Source organism: Rousettus aegyptiacus, unplaced genomic scaffold (assembly GCF_014176215.1).
Source record: "Rousettus aegyptiacus isolate mRouAeg1 unplaced genomic scaffold, mRouAeg1.p scaffold_m13_p_17, whole genome shotgun sequence".
Taxonomy (NCBI): Eukaryota; Metazoa; Chordata; class Mammalia; order Chiroptera; family Pteropodidae; genus Rousettus; species Rousettus aegyptiacus.
Window position 1 is genome coordinate 28,677,375 of NW_023416292.1, and position 20,059 is coordinate 28,697,433.

Below are 20,059 nucleotides of genomic sequence, written 5' to 3' on the forward strand. Positions count from 1 at the left end.
GAGCTCATGCTATAATTTAACTTTGTTGTGTGCTGAGCTTCCGTTTGCCTCAGAGAGGTCCCCGTGCAGACTTGAACTCTTGTCTGAATAGAATTGTTTTGTTTTTGCCCTACGGCTTCACGTCTCTCACACTGAAAGTTCTCAGAGAGCGTAAGAGCATAAACCTGATCTTTTCTTAAGTTCATCTCATTAAGTCTCCTTCTTTGATCTGAATCTCGATTCTTGATTAACTTTTCTCCATTGCAAATGTTCAAATGAAGGAAGACAGTGATCGATTTCTCTAGTTTCTTTCATAGGAATTTCCTAGGTATTTATTACAGATCCTGCATTTCGTCGAGAATGGAATTCTGTGGGCGGTACCTGGGGCAAATCACCATCATGGCTGGACCTGAGACCTCCTCAGGTGGGTGAGCTCAAAAACAAGGATGGAGCAGTTTGCTGTGGCCAAAAAAAGAGGTGGTTCTTGCCTCGGCAGGAACACGAAGTTAGGCAGAGTTGTCAGGGGAAGGGTGTGTACGCTTGAGGAAGGAAGGGAATTTTGTGTCGAGAATAAAGTCAACTTTCTAAGGACGTGACTAGGAGAAGCTCAGAGCCTAATCCTAAGGGACCATTTCACTGGGAACGGGCAAACACATTTTTGAGAACTGGACACGAAAGGGTTATGGCAAAACAAGCTTTATTTAATTGGTAGCAGAAGAGCGACACCCTCCAGCTCCAGAAGAGTCGACGTGAATTTACAATGATGTCACACACCTCTTACCCGGCGCCGAAGATCTGATTCTCCGGGAAAGGTGATGGAGAGCAAAATGGGGCTCACCCAGGATATCCTTTGTCCGATTGGGATGTATGTTGTCTATCATGAGTCGAGCCCCAATCCAGTTTTCTTTTTTTTTTAACCCAGAATTTACTATTTCTTATGTCAACTAATGAGGCAGATATTGCAAGGGAAATACAAATATTCTGGGTGGAACTGACCCTCTCAAAAATACGCTCACGTCATTTTCTCTACGCTGCGCTATAAGGAAGAAGGTTGAGGAACAAATGACTTTACTAATCGGGTGGCCCGCAGCTGAGAATCGGAGCAGAGGACTTGTGCCGTCGGGATGCTTTGGACCATGTCAGTCAGAACCCGGCTCTCTTCACGTCTGCGTCTCCTGCTCCTTAATCCTGTCCCGCAGTAGCAATAACCATCAGTGACCTGCTGACTTCCCGATCTAGCTCTGCCTAAGGGCGGGTATTCGGTCACCCTGCAGGTCCTTCTTGCTCATCCAGGTCCTCGGCGAAATCAGGAAAGGAGAGGCTGTGGGATCCGCGTTGTACGTAGTTAAGGGTACGAGCATCAGCTTGGGCAGCTCAGAAGCTGGTCAAGCGAAGGGAGAAGCGAAGCTCGTGCGGAAACTCAAGGCGGGAGGTAGAGTCGGGCTCGGCTAGGGCAACCGATGGACGGTGAAGGATCTGGGAGGAGGATGTGAGGAATTCCAGACCCCCACTCACGTCCTCTGGAGCCACGCGAGAGCCTGTGAAATGCGGAGACTGCTCTCCTGGGCTCTTCTTGCTGGCCCATTAGATGTCTCCTCTTGTCTTGTGCAGAAGATGTACAGGCCGCCCCAGGAGGCTTCACGTCCCCTACGGTTCTAACCGTCCCGAGGACGCCATCGCAGAAGGACTGATACCCAAAATCCACTTTCTCGTCGACGACTCGGGGTCGTAGGCACGGTCCGTCTGGGACACGTGACTGCTAAGCGTCACTGGGCAAGGTGGAGACATGTGGGCGTTCTGGTGAGAGCGAGTCCCCTTCTCGGTGACTTAGCCCGAGGGCCAGGATGCTCAGCTCTTGGGCTTGAGAACTTGTTGGTTGTGCCTTCGCTGGTGGCTGGCGGGCACAGTGTTCCAGCCTCGGGTACCATGTTCTCAGGCTCGGCAGGAGCTTGAAGCATCATCGGCCAGTCTGACCGGGCTGGTTTGTCAGGCTGCCCGCCAAAGTTTTCTTTTGTGGAACGAGGCTTCACTGACAGTGACCCCTGCTCTGGCGGCACCGACCCTCTTGGGTTTTCCCAGAGGGCACTCTCCTGAGCGGGCCCTTGGCCCTGCCACCTCCCCAAGCAGCCCTTCTGTGGTGTGTTTCAGTGACAAAGCCCAAGAGGGGAAGTGTCCTGGTCTTGTTGGGAGCAAAAATGCTCCTGATGCTACAGCTACAGACAGTACGTGGGGGCGAGGTGGGTAGGAGGGGCCGGGAGCAGGAGTGAGAGACAAAGGCGTGAACGCAGCAGGGCAATCGGAGGGAGGACAGGAGCGGGGACAGAGGTTGGCAAGGTGGCCGGGAAGCTCAGAGAGGGCGGGGAGACGGCGAAGCGCTTTATCTAAACAGAGAGCTGCTCGTTCGCGCCTGCAAGGGCTGCGGAGTGCGGGAGGCCACCGCGCCTCACAGGGCTGTGAGCCGTCCGCCCTGGGGCCCCAGACCCTGACTCGGACTTACTTGCTGGTGGCTGTTGTGGGCGACCTCCTCCTCGATGCTGTCCGTGAACTCGGTGCTGGCATCCTCCGTATCTTCCCCTGCAGCTGCGCCTGGAAGTTAAGTCCAGAAGAGAAAGGTGACTCCCTTCACAGGTGGCTTCCCGACAGCAGCTAAGATTACCTTCTTTCTGCCATCCGCCTCTGATTTCTTCCCTGCCCCACATGCACGCACGGCCTCCAGGCCAGGAGGGCAGACAGAGGAGGCAGGACCAACGTGCCACATCTGCAGAAAAGCCGTGTCACTGAGCCGCGAACGCCGAATTCCTAACGCTCGAGCTTCAGCCTCAAAACCCGCGCTGGCTTTGACTGTGCAGACCTGCGCCTGAGGGGCACCGTGTCCGCGTGGTCACCCCCTCATCCATTCTCGGAGGCCTCGGCTGTCCCCCCTCTGCCCGCCACTGACAGGCGGTGCAGCCACGCTCTCTCCTGTGACGCGGACCCCGCGGGGCCACCAGGCGCCAACAGAGGCCCTGCCTGGGGTCGGGGCGGGCTGGCGCCCCTTACGCTTTCCCATTGTTGGCGTCAGCCGTGCATGGGCGACAGTCTCTCTAGGGGCCCTTGTCCTGCGAAGGCTCAGATCCCGTCAAGACCCAAGGCACAGGATGGTCTGCGAGTTTCCTCATTCCTTCCTCTAGCCGCCCCCGGCCCCATCTCTCCCAACACCCTTTGCCTGAGGGGTTCTTGTACTGCTTTGTCCAAATGGAATTTAATCCATTGTTTTACTCCCCAAAGATGGACGTAGGCACCCCAGGGCACAGCCATCTGCGCCCTTTACTAAGGGACAAGAAGCTGCAGTCTGCGGTCTGGGCAAAGCTCTAGGATATTGCTGACCAACAGACTTTCTGAAATTCTATGCTTGTGCTGCCCAGTGCAGGAGACACTGGTCCCACGTGGCTACCGAGCGCTTCAAACGTGGCTCATGTGCACGAGGCACTGAAATTTTTACTTTATTTCATTGAAATTCAGATTTAAATAGGCACATGTGGCAGGTGGCTACCATATGAGACAACATAAACCAAGAACATTCTTCCTCTCCACATCTGCTGGAATAAAACACGGCGCATCCAATTTTAGGTAAGACCTGTGGCCCACGTTACAGATTTCTTTTCAAAGTGTAGGAATTTATAACGGTTAATTCATTTGAACACTAAAGAAAATCTAGCGTGACATTCCCTGAGCCCTACAGAACCTGCCCGAGTTAGACAACCTTGAGGTCTAGTTCCGACCTCGGCCTTGGCAACCAATCTACTGGGACTCCTCTTCTGACCACTGAGTAGTAATCTGGGCCTTGGAGAGATTAGGTGGCTTGTCACACAGCTAGTCCTGACAAGAGCTATGCCAAGAACTCAAGTCGCTGAACTTATAGACAGAGACAACTCACACCGTTCCTTCCGGTGACAAATCAGATCTTTTTCTTTCTTCCTTCCTCCAAGACTAAAGACCTGCCCAGAACCCCGACATCCACAGGTGGAAGGTCCCACACGCATAGCAAGCATCCACCACCATCTGTGGATAAGGGGACAGGAACAGTGCCACCTTCTGGCATCTGCCAATTCAGGCCAGAGTGTTGGCAACGGCCCAGGCCAATCTCACTGAGGTAAGAACAGGCAGCTGAACCTATGACTCACTCCCTGGCCTTCACTTCAGTGTGGTGCTGATCGTGGACCAAGGTGGCGGCCTGTTCAGTAAGGCCCTGCTTGCAGGGAGGCAGCTCTGCCCCTCGCCGGCAGTGTGCGTCAGGGGGTACCCACTGCTGCTCTTAAACCAGCCCCAGAAGCACCCCGCGAGGGGCACGCTCCCTACGCTTTGGCTGCTTGGCAACTCACTGAAGCCAGGATGCTAATTCAATTCGGGACATCCATATCACATAGCATGCTTTTGAATTTTTTATCCTGCAAAGAAAAACGAATTGTCTCGCTCAGTGACAGGTTAAGAAACACACTCACTATTCGCATCGTTTCCCTTCTGAGCATTGGGCTGGAGAATGATCCTGAGCTTGAAGAAAGCTCGGCTCTGTGAGGTCAGCATCCTCATCCACACACCATTCCTGGAGGCTTGCAGAGCCTTGCTGGGCCCACACCCCAAGATGATTCCCGGACTAGGTTCTGGGAGTGAGGTAAGTGGGGGTAGAGTGGGTGACCGTCACTGGTGCTGAAGGATTTTGTCTAACGTTCTGCCCTCCACATACCTCCATGGCCTGAGGCCACATCGGCATTTCTAGGTAATGCTGTCTAAGTCTCTCAGGGCAGGATGCCATGGCTTTGACCTCATCAGGAGTTAAGTGGAGACCACGCAAGCATGCCCATTTCATCCTGATACTCCACTAAATAGGGGTTTTGCTTTCCTTATTATTTTTAGCTCATTTATAGTCTGTGTTCCTTCCTTTGGGGCAGCTTTGGGTCGCTCAGCCTTTTTCCAATTTGAATTAGAATTCTGAAAGCTTTTGTGTGTGTTCGAGGGGTGGAATAAAGTTTAAAAAAATTTATAGAAAATATTGCAATGAGTAAGTTATCCCATACAAGGTCCGACGTATAAGTTAGACACCCCTTTCTATTGTTATCATTTCTGGTTTTGTTTCCTATAAAAGAGCTTCTTTTGTGGGGAATACCCCTTTCTAAATTTTTACAAGGCAACAGAACACTGTCTTCAGAACTAATTTGGAATACTTTAACTTTCTAAGTAAAGGCACTGTGCTTTATATTAATGTTTCTACTGCTTATTTTTGATAAATGCAAAATAAAATAGCTTGCCACCTTTAGAATCTCTGAAAGCTAAGAATCTGCTCATTCAAATTTAATTTGCTTTTCCAGATTTTATCTCTAAGGTTGTTTTACACATTAGACTGAAATTTTTATTAGAAACTTTTATTTGAGCTTCAATATTATGGTTCTCAAGCTGTGGTCCTTGCAAGTTTCCAGGATCTGGACCACACGTAATGGAGGTGGGTACCCAAACCTTCCTCTTCCAGATGTAGACAATCATTTCCTACCAGCTATCTGGCCATGAAGTACACAGAAATAAAATGAACCTGTAAAATACCATAAGATCCTTGGGTGAAATTTAAGGCTTATGTAAATATATTCTTTTTATCATTGAGGCCAAAATTCACACTTTTGTGGAGCTTTTTAAATTAAGGACGGCATAATTATTAAGACTATGGACCCTAGAGACGGATCGTGTGGGTTAGATTTCTACTTCTGCCATCGGGTATGTGGCTTTGGGCAAGTCATGAACTTTTTGTAACTCAATTCCCTCACTTAATTAGCTTTAACAGTGGTGGATGCCACTCCAGGCACTTGTAAACTTTCAAGGGTTCGCTGCTTTTCAAGTGCTTAGAACAGTGCTTGGCACACAGGTGTACTCAGTAAATATTGCCTTTAAACCACGTTACTGTTTTCTTATTGTTGGTAAACTGAAGTGGCCTCCGGCTGAAAAGCTGAGAGGTGAAAAAGGGCCCTGGACCCTCCGTGTCATCAGCAGAGGGGAATTTTACAGCTCGTCAGGAACTGGGTGACTGTGACTGTGTCTACCCAAACTTCTCCACTCTCAACAGCCATTTCCCCCAACACGAGGTTGGAAATACTGTCCCCCCTGCTTCGTAGGATGTAGGAAGGACAGAGATTTAAGGCAAGTTGGCTGACCTCTTTTGAATAGGAGCTTCGCACCTAGGGCTCATCGTCAAATTATAACGGCCGCAAAGCTCCATCACGGGTGGATAATGAAAAGCCTTCGAGGGAAAGTCGAAGTGTCATTTTAATTCTTCAGTAAAGAGCCCCCAAATTCTACTTTACAGTCATTGTTTCCCCCTTAAGCCATTTATATGTGACCGACAGAAAAGGGGGGATATTTTCCCACAAGGGCACCCAGAACATGGGAGTCACACTTGACTAATTTAGAGAAGATGCAAAGAGCCGAAACTTTACAGCACGAGTGCCCGGCGGTCCCTCCCCTTGGGGCCGGGTCCTCTGGCCCACCTCACTCCCACTTCTGCCTTGGGCTCGTTGCCAGAGCTCTCACCTGTTCAAGCCGTGAACCATCACTGCGGACTTAAATGTTATGAGGCCCTATGAGAGAATCAGAGAAAAACAGTCTCCTCTCAAACTCTGCAGTCTCACCTGCATCCGTTCCCTTCCAGGCCGTAAGAAAACTTTAAGATTTCAGAGCCCTGCGTAAGCTTCTGCTGAGAAATAAAATCCTTTAACTAGACAGGCTCTGATCTCAGAAGTAGCTAGAAAACTGTTGTCTGCGGTCAAGCCCTTTTATGGTGCATCTTTGTCTTTAAATTGCAACATCTCTTAAGTAGCCTTCCAGCTTGTACTTTATTCAGAAAGCAACTGTTTTCTGTGACTTTAAAAATTCTGTAATGTCAAAAAATTCTTTATGCTCATGATCTCTTTTCTCTTCCCCTCAAAGAACACAAGAAACCTTTCCAGGAACATTTTTTGGGGCAGCGTCTCCCTCCCACCGTGACAACTGGCCCCTCAAATCTTCATCCTGCTTTCTACTCCTCTCTTGCTGCAAGGAGAGCAAGGAAGGGTTTTTAAGGTAAAGAAGTCCATTTCACACTTCTGTGGGAAGTACAATGCTGTTTCTTTAGTCTCGCTTCCTTGAGAGCAGAAAAATTCAGGTTTCTTCCTCTTCTTCCCTTCGGTTAAATAAAGACAAAGGCATTCACTCATTCCAGAGTCTTACTTTGGGTATTTTAGTACAATAATCAATATACTGATTCTCCTACAAGGAAAAAATAAGATATGAGTTTTCTCTACTTCTTTTCTGGTCTTTTCAGAATGAAACCAAATAGTTGCTACTGTTTGGCCTTTGATACTTTTATTGCATCAGTAACAATTTTTTGTCCCAACTAAAGTAGCTGAAATTCTAGCACTTATGTATAAAAAAAAGTACACACTGTCCATTTCAGCAGATGTTAACATGGTTTAACAGAGCACTACGCCATGAGGAAAATATACAGCTTATTCTGATTGGCAAATAGTCCTGGAAATCATCTAACGCCAAGTTACTACATCATTCAACATGTTACTTCCTCCTTCGTTTGTTATGAATCACTTTAAAGTTTTTTTTACAGCCCTAGGATCAAAAGTTTAAGTGATAAAAGTAAAGGTGCTTTTGTTATCAAACTGATACTATTTCATGGAAAAAGAAGTTCCTGATTTTTAAAACATACTTGTATAGACACGTGCCTCTAAAGTTTATAGATTGAGAGAGAGGTTGGCATTGTACAGCAATGATTTTGGAAATTGCAAAAAGCAGCACTGTATACTCATGTTATGTACTAAAAAAGCCTCCGTGCATTTGCTGGCAGTTTTATGAGTTCCTTAAAGGGAACGAGGAAGCTGATTTGGTTCACGTACGTAATGCCACTAACTCTCCGGATTATTCTGAGTCAAACATTTTCTAACGTTGCTGAACTTTCTATTTTATCCTCCCAGCTTCAGCAAGAGGAAAACGGTATAAAGATTTTTATTTCCGGAAATTGACTTTAAACAGCAAAAAGGGAAAGTAACACAAAAAGAATCAGTACATCGTTTTGTCAGTTTAATTATTCTTATTTGAAATCTGGTAAAACGACTATCGTTAGCTCTACAGTTTTGCTTTCCTTGCACTTTCTGTCCTTTGCTAGAAAGTAATTCTAATGCCGATTTTTCACTTGGGGAACTCACCCTGGTTACGTGAACGTACAGAAGGCGAGGACTTACCTTCCGTATAACTGACTACTTAATAGCAACATGCTTGCCTTGCATCATAATAAAATGGTTTACCAAATTTTTGCTCCAAATGTCAAGTGACAGGGTGGCTTAAATATTCCAACACATGTTAAAACTCGGAAACTACTACCCCACAGAAACAACTCTGATTTATCATCCATTTGACTCACTCCTTGTTTTTTATTCCTGGGTTGCCTTATAAGAGCTCCATATTTCTAGCTATTCTCTCTACAGTACAAATGTTTCTATACTACCAAAGGGAGAAGAAAAACTCTCTGAGCTTTAACCTAAAAAGAGAGAAAAATCCTCCACTGGCTAGCATCTCATAGGATGATTTTATCCGAAAAAGAAAGCTCATTTTACTTATTCTATCATAAGTACAATTGCTGCAAGGCAAGTTAGAAAATGGTCTGTAAGTATGTGAATTTCTAACATTTGTTCCTAATTTTATAAGAAGTTTGTCACATTTCTCTGCAAGACATTAGCTGCAGACCTAATTACTACTGAGACCCTAGTTGAGACAACTTGAGGTTTTCAGGGACGTCAAAGGTGAAGCTTCTGTGACTTTTTCATATAAAAAGACCCTGAAATTAGAAAACAGTGACTTTATCCTAACAACAGGAACTTGAGTTTCCTAATACTAGCTCCAGGAAAGCAAAAGTATTAAACTATTTTCCCTCTGGGACTTATGGCCCCAAGGAGCGACTTCAGGTAGGTCAGTCAACCTTTACTCCCCAACAACGGAAGGAATTTTTGGTGTCATCTGATCTGCTCCCCCTTTTACTCAGAGGCCTCTAGATCCGGCTGCAAGACGGAAACAGAGAGACCCGAAATCAACTTTCTTGCACTGTTTTGAAGCTGTAAGTCACATTTCTCAGCACCAGATACTGAATTGGGAGCATGAATAAGCCTAAAAGTGATAGGTCTTTTATCCCTATCTGCTGTAGCAACCATCTATGCGTAAACTGTGCAAGTAGAATACACTAAAGGACCTTCTAAGGAAACGACCTGAAGCTGTACAGGTCAAGGTTTTCTTGATCTTTAACAGATCTCTTACTGTGTATAACGGCATTGACAAGTCTTTAAAAAAGACAAACAAGGAAGGAGAGGTACTAAAAGCATCGCTGCTGTCCACACGGATGATGAGACATGATGAGACGTGTGTGGGGGGGAGGGGCGAGGGTCAGAGTAGACCCTGCCCACCGAAAAGGCTGACAGTATTACAAGAGCCTCATCACGCTTTTCCAAAAAAAAGCTAGAAAGAGAACACCAAGGAAATGTTTATTTGTACTAGGCACTAACAACCATCAGACTTCGATACTACAGTTTAAACTTGCAACAGAAAAGAGTTTAGGGGAAGTATCTGTCAAAAGGACTTCCATTTCACCCATTAAATAAATCCCTTTGGAGTCCTTTTCAACTCTATAGTCCTAAAAACTACAGACTTAATCTATCCTGACCTCTTACAACCATTACTTTACACATTTGCTACTAGTCAAAAAGGAAATGTGGATCCATCCATATGGACTGTTCTCAGCTTAAATTCTATGCTTCCGATTTAGCATGACCTGGATGAAAATGTAATTCATTTGTTCTTTCCAGATTTTTTATTCAGGCACAAGGCTCTATGGGCAAAGCACATGATGCTTTATCTAAAATTACAGTCATTGAAAAATGCCTTACAAAGGTTGAATAATCCAGTAAAAGAAAGGATCTGGGTTTCTGAAGAGAGAATGGAACCCTGTTATAGCACGCTAAATATAATTATATAAGTGATGTGGTCAATCACAGCATCATCTGTGCGTGGGTCACAGAACAAAATCTACCGGAATTGTGTTCTTGAAAAAGATGGCAAATCGTCACGCCACGTTAGACTGGCAAGCCCTCTCCAGGTACTACTGTTTGCAAGCCAAGTCCCAAGTACTAACCAGAAAGTTAGTACCGGTTTTTAGTTGCATCTACGGCAGCAAACTCAAACTCTTAATTTGTCCTTTGCCACTAAATCACTTAATTTTCTAAAATGTTTTCCAAAGACATGTAACTATAGCACAAGTTAGTCTGTCTTTTCAGGGTCCAAATCAGGACCAGAATTTACTTAATTAGGTTTTTCTCCCTAATCTATTTTGGTAATTTTTCAACAGGAGGTTGGGTTTCTCATTCCTCCAACCACCTCAATACTTCTAACATGTAGCAAGTTCGAGATACCAAGCGAAATGCCTACTCTTGCCTGTGGTTGATAGAAGCAGAAGTGGTAATTACCTTATATAGTCTTTGGTTGGCTGATATTTTTATAGCTCTACTACCCACCTCCTTACTTCTAGAAAGTTACAGAAAGCTTTGCGCAGGAAAGGGCTTCCTAAGGTTAGAAGACTAAGAAAAGTGGACCGTTCAACTTACACTTCCCATCTCCTTCCTTTAATGACTCTTTTTTCCTGTAAGGCCATTAAAGCTGGAAAGCATTTCCATCAAGAGGAAGGCTTATGGCTGTCAATCTTTTGTAAAATACTTCATCAGAAACCTGTAGGGTGTTTGTCCAGGACATTTTCTTCCCTGTCCACTTCTGTTTGAGTGATGCTGTTACAGGCAGGGCTAAGGTTACAGAAACTTGGATGGAATTGAGAATGTAAGGCAAACCATGTCAACACGTAAATGTGAAAGAAAGACAAGCGTCATGTAAAATGTGGAGGGCAAAACAGAAAAATCATTGTGCTCCACCTTTGGAAAGGGTACCTGGTCACATTTATGGTACCAGAAAGCCTCGATCCCTGTTCATCCAATTCCATGTTTAAAAACTGAAATCTTAGCTTCTAATCTAAGAAAATTTCATTCAACGAAATAAGAAACCTCATGGTGTTGAACCCACAAAGCTCCAAAAAAACTTGGTTCCTTTTTATACCCGACATTAAAGACACCAGAAAGACCATCTCCAGTGCCCCCTTTCCTTACACCTGTCCTGTCACCGTAAGATAGCATCGAGACAAAGACCAAGACAATGAACACAGATCTGTGACGTTTCTTTCTAAACTATTCAAACACTTCCAAGCCTGAAGCCTATTACCTATTTCAATATGGAGAAACATGTAAGCACTAAAAAGTGAAAAATACAGGCCTCCATCTGGTGCTGCTAGCAAATGAAAAAATACAAGCAGTATGTTCTTCTGGCTCTAACAACTATTTTGGTGAAATACTAAATTTAAAGGGGGACACTCATTTGAAATTATCATTTTACGTAGAGAATTCTGGAAGACCTGAGAGCTTTCTTGAAGTCATGCGCTGACTAAATAACATACCCTTGGTTTAAAGAAAAACGTTTGAATGGAATTTAGTCTGCATCTAACCTGATTTCACTGTCATCCTATAATCAACTCTGAAACAATGTTGGAGGTAAAGGTTTACTATAAACGCCTGAACAGTCCTTGCCTCTGCCCTTTAACTTGGTCCCCCAAAACTGTAGTCCGCTGTGGGAGACGTGACTTGGATTACCTCTGACAAGGGTTATCCTACTTTGGCAAAGTCATTCTTATAGACTTTCTCTCTCTCTCTCTCATCTTGAAGCTTTTACTTGATTAGGAAACTGCTCTCCGTCTAAAAGCAGGAGTTGCTTGAATGGCAAAAATAATACACACACATGCATTTATAACATGATAGGGATCATATGAAATGGATTGTGAAAAGTGGGGGAGGAATAAACTTTATTGGCTGCAGAAGCAATGAGGGAATCAGGAGGAGGACCTAGGGGAAAGGATGAACATGGCAGGAAAACTCAAATGGAATGATTTAAAATGTGCAAATATACTTCATGACCTCCGCCATTCAACTTAGAGAAGTACCGTGAAACACAGGTAGACTAAAGTGAGCTTCACTCTGTAGCTGATGCTAATTGTACCAGTTTTAGCATTAGTAAGTCACCGTTTAATTCTGCCACAGTCAGCCAAGGCTCTGTCTGGTTAGTGCAAACAAGGTTCTCCATCCTGGGCTGCAGTGTGACCCGCCAGTGCTCAGAAGGCATGCTTGTGACGACCTCGCACACTTTCCAGCTCCCCACCTCCAATGGCGGCCAGGGTCTCCAGCCTGCTCAAGCGCTCGAGGCTTCTTCCAAGAACTTCTTCTAGCCGACCGCGTAACACCTGGGCCCCTTCCAGCTCCACCTGCAGGGTTCGGTCTCTCTCAGAGCTGATTAAACATGCCACACGGAAGGAAAATGGGTTAGCCATCAACTGTAGTGAGTCTGCACAGGCTGCCAAAGAGCCGTCGACGCCCCTCCGGGCCACGAGGCTTTCTAATGCCGCCGTCCTCCGGGCCATGAGAAACGCACGTGGTCTTATCGTGGGGCTGTGTGCACTGCAGGGAGGTCGGCAGGGCCTGCTCCTTCCTTTACAGCTCGTCCCTTTATCCGAGATTCACGTGACACTATAGTTCCTGAGACTGATCTCACATCCCAGAGCTCAAAAAGGAGCAATTTCATTATTTGACTAAGAGCGTTAGTTTCTGAGAAAACCAAAACCCAGGAAAAACTATATGCAAACTGAAGCAATACTGCACCTAGCAGGACTGCTATGGACACATCTGTTCTCTCATCTGTTTACCAAACGTGACAGTGCTCTGAACAGGAATCCGTTCAGAGACTAAAGGCCCAGAGAGTCTTTAAAAAGTAACATAATTGGGTGGTCGTATAGTACCTTTCCTCTGCCTTCACTTTCTTGAGGCAGAAAGAAAAAAAATCTCAAGCCCAGCAATAGACCAGAAGAAACTGAATAGTAAAAGGATAAAAATTGGGAAAGAGAAAAAGGGGCTAAGAGGGAAGACAAAATGAAAAAAAAAGGGGCGGGAGCATAAAATGAATCGGAATGCTGTAACATACACGACCCCAAGTCCAGGGGTATAGGATATAGATCATTCGTCACGGTGGCTTTCGGTGACCCCGGGTGACAGCGCCACCCTCGTCTCCCGGGGCCTGCAGCGGAGGGAGGAGAGGAACACGCGCCATGTGCTTACCGCACGCCAGGCGCTGCTCGAGACACCCGTCAGGTCTCCCCGCCTGGCTCTGCGGCGATGAGCGCTAGTCCTGACTTAAGATTTCGACGCTCTGCCTCAGAGCGGTCCACACAACCGACGGCAAACGGGCAGTCCCAGCGACTGCCTCTGCTTCCTTCCTCTCGCCCCTCCAACATCATCATAAGCACCTGCGCTCAGGGAGGACTTCGAGGAGGAAGGCACAGTCGCCTGTTTACCTCTCGGGATGGGCGTGGAACTTCACCAGGCTGCTGTAGAGCTGTCTCTCGGCCTGCAGGGCCTCGTTGAGCCGACTCCGTTCATCTACCAGTCCTTCTAGCGTCAACAGCAACTGGGGAAAGAGCAAAAGCAACACGGGAATGGAGACGCGAGGTGCGAGGCCAGGTCACCCTGAGACCAAAGGAACGTATTAGCGCGCACCACGGCAGAAAACGCACACTGGCTTGTTACTCCACTAGCTTTCTATAGCGGTTTAGTTCTCAAAGCGATCTCACGTGCATCGCCTTTTTAAAAAACTCCGTAAGGCAGAAATCAAACATGGAAGCGAGGAGAACCAAGAGGAGAGAGAAGCCGGAAGCACAGGAAAGAGGCTGAGAGAAAGGAGCGGGAGGGAGAGGAGGGGCAAGAGGGAAACGTGTAAGAGGAGCCCCCAGTGGTCTTCACTCACTCACTCACTCACTCACTCATTCAATAAATATTTACTGAGCCCCTTCCATGTGCCAGCCTCTGGTCTAAGGATAAGCTTACTATCTAGCGAGTCGGGGGGAAGAGATGCTCATCAATCACATCTGTCACTGTGAACTATAAAAAGTGCTATAAAGACGACGAGCTGTTAGTGTATAACCGGTAGATCTGCTTAAGTGAACTGGCAGAGTGAAAAGCCAGATGGGGGCGAGGTGAGCAGTGGGTGAGAGAGGAGGTGGTAACGGAGACAGGCGGTACAGAGCAGGTCTTTCTGAAACGTCTGGCCTTGAAACAAAAAGACGTTAGACATGGGACAGGATCTACGAAAGGATCTGGGGCAGACGCAGAGATTTTTTTCCCTTTTCTTTTCTTTTTTTTTAATTGGGACAATTTTGAACATGGTTCATCTTTTCCATTGTTTAGTTTGCGCTAAAAATCAGGTTTGTATTCTAATAACCTACTTGCTGTCTTCGGTTTCCGGAAGCTTCTTGACCCTGTGATTCTACTGAAGCAACTTTTTCCCGAAGAAGTAGGACTTCTTGGGTCAGGCGTTCCATAGCTGGTATGTCTTCGGGATCAACCAGTTGCATCTGCAGGTCCTAGAAGTCAAAAAACAAAACTAGTAATAGAAGTACTACCCGGCCAAGGGGCGAACGCTCCTAAAATAGTCTCTGGTACTTTCAGGCAGGATACTGATCAGCCACATGAAGGCAACGATACACTCTTTATGAAACCTCTGACGCAAGTCAAAGAGAACATGGTAACGTCAAGAGACTCAATCTAACAGCGCGTCAAAGAAATAGCGAGCACCGGCCAAGGGACGCGGCACATCCAGGTGCTGTTTGCAGATGCCCTACGCGTACTCTGCGCCTAACGACTTCCGACGGTCCTTAAAAAGTCTGAAGGACCTTGATGAGGTCTTCTTTAATCTGCACGGTCCGGGTCAGGGACTCCAGGTCGGCAGCCTGCACCTGCAGCTCCTCCTCTTGCATGGCCACCATGGACTGCAGCGCAGAGAGCTCCATCTGCGGGCAGAAGGGGTCCTGACGTCAGCGGGCAGAGAAAGCACACCCACCACCACATTTACGTTTCGACAGTGAGGCGGACGGTGGTCCCTACCGTCCCACCGCAGCTGGCAACGCAAGTGAAGACCAGAACCTAAGCGACGCTCTGCTGGGTCGGTCGCATCGCTACACCACGCGGCACGACAGCAAAGGGCGTCGCGGCGGGGGCCGTAAAGGGGTTTCGCTGACGTCCTCCAGTTTGGATAACGCTGTGACACATCGCACTTGTTTAACCAATGAATTTTTTATGATACTTGAAGAGGCGGTCTTGTGCCATTAGCAGATGCAAGAATAGATGATGTTTTTCTTTATATAAGTATTTCAGCTAACGAATGAAAAAAAAAAATAGAGGAACCTCCACTTTGCACCCCTTAGTGACTTGACGGATACAGGCATCCGGCATCAACAAGGGCTGACAGTGCAAGAGGCCACGGAACATCACACGCCCCCGATGGAAGAACTCGCCACCGCCCACGAGGAGGTCCCACCAATTAGCACTGTGCGCTCTAAACCGCCAGTCTTTATCATCCACATCTCCTCACCAGAAAATGAGAAATATTTTATTATAACAAAGTTCACTGATAATCATGAGGAGGAGACATAATTGGAGCACGACAAAGGTCCGCAACCAGACACGCGTGGGTTTTAAATCGTGGCATAATCTCCCTGACGAGGCATTTAAACTGAGCTTCGGTTTCCTCCACCGTAAAATGGGAACAACACCTACTTTCCAGGGCAATTTGAGAATAGAGAAAATGTATTTAAAGTGCCCGGCACAGAGCAGGCAGTCAACGAATGAAAACTACCATCACTACTATCACCGCGAGACAGTAAGCGGAATGGTGACAATCTGGGAAACTACATTGCTTTTGGTAAACACCTAACATTAGAGAGAAGGTAATGATGTATCTAGTGGCACTGAACTGAGAAGCCGGTAGTTGATTAAGGACACATGAAGGTAAGCAACAGAGCTAAATATAACTCACTCAAATATCCATTTATAGTCATTATAATTTTATAATCCTGAAAAAAGGCCAAACCAAAAAGTAACATCGCTATGAATTGAATATATGTGAGAAAAACAGGACCGGCATGTGGAAACTAAAATATCTGACATGAATAACCCGATGACAGCTAGGGCAGAACCCAAAGGAAAGGGGGTTGGAACTAGGAGATTTTTAAAACTGGTATTTTTAAAAAAGCACACAATTTCATATCCCCAAAACTTTAGTCATATAACCTGAGGCTGCTAGTGAGGAGATATATGGCAGGAAAAGAAAATTAAGAAGTACGATAATTTCATCACAAATATGAACGCAGGTGTTGTGCTATGAATCGGACGAAGGCAAAGCTGAGGAGCGGCCCCGACCAGCCGGCTGACCTGGGCGCTGAGTCCCCTGGCGCTGACTGGTCGTCTACCACCGTCCGTGACGCCCTACGCGGCCCTCACATTCCTCCTACATCAGAGCTGGACCCACCCCTCACTGCACAGGGAGGCAGAGGGGGAAGCCTCCACAGGCTGTGAGGCCTCTTCTAAGAAAACGGAGGGAAACTGCTCCAGGAAATGACTTCTTAGAAAACATTTTGAGTCACAAAAGACCCGAGTTTAAAACTTAGCTTTGGCATTTCTTAGTTATAAGGCTATTCCCCAAGTCTATGGTTTAAAAAGTCAGTGTTTCAACTTCATCTATAAAACAGGGCTCACACCACCTACTTTGCATGGAGTTATAAGTATTAGTGCTAATTTAAGTGCCCAGTACAGTACGCTGCATAGAGCAAGTATTCGATAAACATCATTCATTATTCTCAAATTTCTCTTGTTGTTTCCAAAACCAATTTTGGTAGCTCTAATGCATAATTCTAAGTAGCAGTTATACAGAACTTCATTTATTCATAAGGACATCACAATTATTTTATTCCGGTTAGCAACGGGCAGAGAAAGCTGTTTTACTTCAGCTCTTAAAAAGTTTTAACAGTCCTATTTACAAGAACAAGAGCACCCTGGAGAGATAATGTGTATATGATTTCTATTTTTCTCCAGAAAAAATAAAAGGCATGCCTGGTATTTGGACCTAGACATTATATTTGGAGAACTGTACTCTTTTAAATAAAAACTATTTTGAAAGAAAAACTAGAAATTTAGAAATAAGGTATGACTAAAACACTCACTCGACTTTCTCTTTCTTTTTTAGCCATGAGTTCCAGTTCCTCTTTGGCGTTACTCAGTTCTTTTTCCAGCCCCGCAACCGCGTCCGAGTCCCCTGAAAATGAAAACCAGGGCTAGTTTTAATCACTATTGACATAATATGATCCCTGCTGCCTCATTTCTGAGGATTTACTCTGAGGGTATATTCCAACAATAAAAAGACATAAATGCACACGTTATTCTTTGCAGCATTATTGGTAAAAGCAAAATACTACAAGCCACCTAAATGCCTATAAAAAGAATACTGAGTAAATCACAGTGTATCCACATAAAGGTTAGATTTCCTATGTGAAGTTACACTGCAGTTATGTAGGAGAATGCCCTGTTCTCAGGAAATACATAATGAAGAATTTAGGGGCAAAGTGTCATGATGTCTGCAAGTAATTTTTAAATGGTTCAGAAAAGAGTATCTGTGTGTGTACATACAAAGGCATAATGCGAATCTATAGTGGTATTCAAGGTACTATTTTTGACACTTTCTACAGGTTTGAAATTTGCAAAATAAAAAACTGGGGGAAGTTACTTTTTTAAAAAAGGTAAAAATAGGCATCAAATTAAATAAATCTAGTATTCTTTACTCTTCAGCTAGCATAGTTTCCTATAAAAAAAAAAATGACTACTTGTATGATCTATCTATGGAATTCCAGAATACCCTACACTATAACATAGACACTTAGTTTTTACATTCTTAATATCATAAAAAATCCTGAGTTAATTCTCTAAGTCTGCAACCTTTCTTCTCGTGGGGCTACAGTCCCCACTTCACTTGTCCTGGCAAGTCCCAGCTTCTGGAAGGGCAACGTCTTCCTCAAAACTACCCCAAGACCTTCTGCGAAGGTCACACTCTAATCCCAGTTTCCGCCAGGATTCTGATCCCACCACGCACAGAATCGTTTTCAGGGAGTTCGAGGCCTACGACCATCCCTTGGATGAAGCTGAGCTTGGCGAATGACTCAATGTACACTGCCTGCCTCTCCCGACACTGGTGTGTAGGTGACATCAAGTGACACTATCCTCAGCCTTCTGAAAAGATCTCTGGGAGGAGGCGCCAGGCCCGCGGTCCTGCTGTGCAGGTTTGGAAACTCTGCCTCCTGCATTGGAAGCCCTGCGAAGCTGTCCGAAGAGGAAAATTACGATGCAGTTTCCCTGGGACACACTGTGGACCCGGAGCAGTAACCTCGACTCAAGGTAATGGCAGTTCTCCGAGAACAGACGTGCCTGGCCCTCCCGGGGTAATCCGAACTCGTTTCTACCACCACGGTAGGAAGGGAAGAGAGTCATGGCCAAACCTACTAACAGAGAATTCTAGGAAGAAAAGACAGACATCCCTTCAGGAAATGAAACTCGGTACTTACCTAAGGAGGGCCTGGACAAGCTGGTATCCCCTTTGGCAGTCAGCGGACTGCTATCACCTCCCGAGGGCAAATGCACTGAACCCTAAAAATTGGAAGAGTTGGGGGACTTAGGAAGATGTAGGAACCATAACAAGGACTTGGGGATGTTCTCGCACGATTCAGCATCAAAATGATCAGACTTATGCTTCAAATACAAAAAGCAAGTGCCGTTGGCATGAATATCTGCACAAGTCCACAGTTCTTACTTGGTCAATCTGCTCTCCAAAATGGGAGCTGATGCAGGTGACTTCAGTTGGTTGGGTTTTGATGAGTGCTTGGGACACCGTGAAGTCTTTCCCTCCTAAATACTGGCGCAGGGCCTGTAATTCTGAAGTTCTCTCCATTAGGGCTTGCACCATCCTTTCTGCAGCAGCCTAGTAAAGAAATCAAACATAACATTAGAAAGATACTCTAATAAAAGAGACTTTGTGTTCTGATGTCATTTGTTAAAAGCCAACTATTTATGAAGCCAGAGGGACCCTAAAATTAGTTTCTTTGCTTTCAGTTTATAGGGAAAACATAGTCAATGAGTGGAAGGAAAGTCTCTCACAGGTAGAATATTGGAAAAACTGAATATAACAAAACTATTAAAGATAAAATAATCTGAAATTGGTTCTGCTAGAACTCTGTCAGTCTAAAGCATTATGATTCTAGTTTGGATTGGGATGAGAGATGTCTTTCTTCACTCTGGGACACGTGCCTTTGGCCTGGACGTTCTTCACCCTAACACTTGTTTGGTTGGCTCCCTTCGGGTCTCTGCCACAAGTTATCTTATCAGACAGGCTATCAAAACAGTAATCTCTTCTCTACTCCCAATTCCCCTTGTTGTGCCAAATTTCTTTACGATGTACTTACCATTATCTAATATATATTTACTCTCCTTCTCCCTCTCCCAGCTGGATGTAAATTTCCTCAGGGCAGGTACTGTGATGCTTTTGTTCAGTGCTGAATCCCAAGGACCCAGAATAGTGTCCAGCACATAGGAAGCACTTAGTACATATTTACTGAATGAATCAATTACACAGAAACTTTTGCATTAGGTCATAGGATCAGGAGAATCTGAACCTCAGAACTGCCAAACCCAGTTGATTTCACTTCGAATCCCATAGTTTTCTAAGATGGATGATAGAACAAGAAAAAGATCTAGGACATTATTTGTGACTATCACTACATAAAAGTCTGCATTTCATCAGAACATTTGGAAATAATAAACTAAGGCGAAAATTAGTGCAGGTGTAAGATGAGGAATCGAAATTCTGTTAACTAACTGCATCACAGCGCCAACTGCCTCTGAGAAGAATTAGTACTATTTTCAATGAGAAGCTGGGCTCCTGTTATAATTCCTAACAGAAATAAGAGAATAACTTTCCATTTTTAATAAATACTATTTGGGTGACTTAGGGATTTACACATAACCATGTTAGAAATAACAATACATTATTAATTTCCCTGAATAAAAAA

The 20,059-nt window shown here is 45.3% G+C and overlaps 1 protein-coding gene across 9 annotated transcripts in view; it reads right to left on the reverse strand.

The window, feature by feature from the left end:
- Positions 1-20,059, reverse strand: part of PDE4DIPP2 (myomegalin) — a 152,098-nt gene that overhangs the window by 32,564 nt on the left and 99,475 nt on the right. For all 9 annotated transcript variants that reach the window (XM_036234995.1, XM_036234996.1, XM_036234992.1 and 6 more), the window contains 8 exons: positions 18,805-18,972; positions 18,560-18,641; positions 17,168-17,259; positions 14,843-14,959; positions 14,396-14,533; positions 13,469-13,581; positions 12,283-12,410; positions 2,477-2,565 (listed from right to left, as the gene is read on the reverse strand). In XM_036234995.1, the coding sequence (XP_036090888.1) occupies positions 2,477-2,565; positions 12,283-12,410; positions 13,469-13,581; positions 14,396-14,533; positions 14,843-14,959; positions 17,168-17,259; positions 18,560-18,641; positions 18,805-18,972 (927 nt within the window). The remainder of the gene's footprint in view (positions 1-2,476; positions 2,566-12,282; positions 12,411-13,468; positions 13,582-14,395; positions 14,534-14,842; positions 14,960-17,167; positions 17,260-18,559; positions 18,642-18,804; positions 18,973-20,059) is intronic.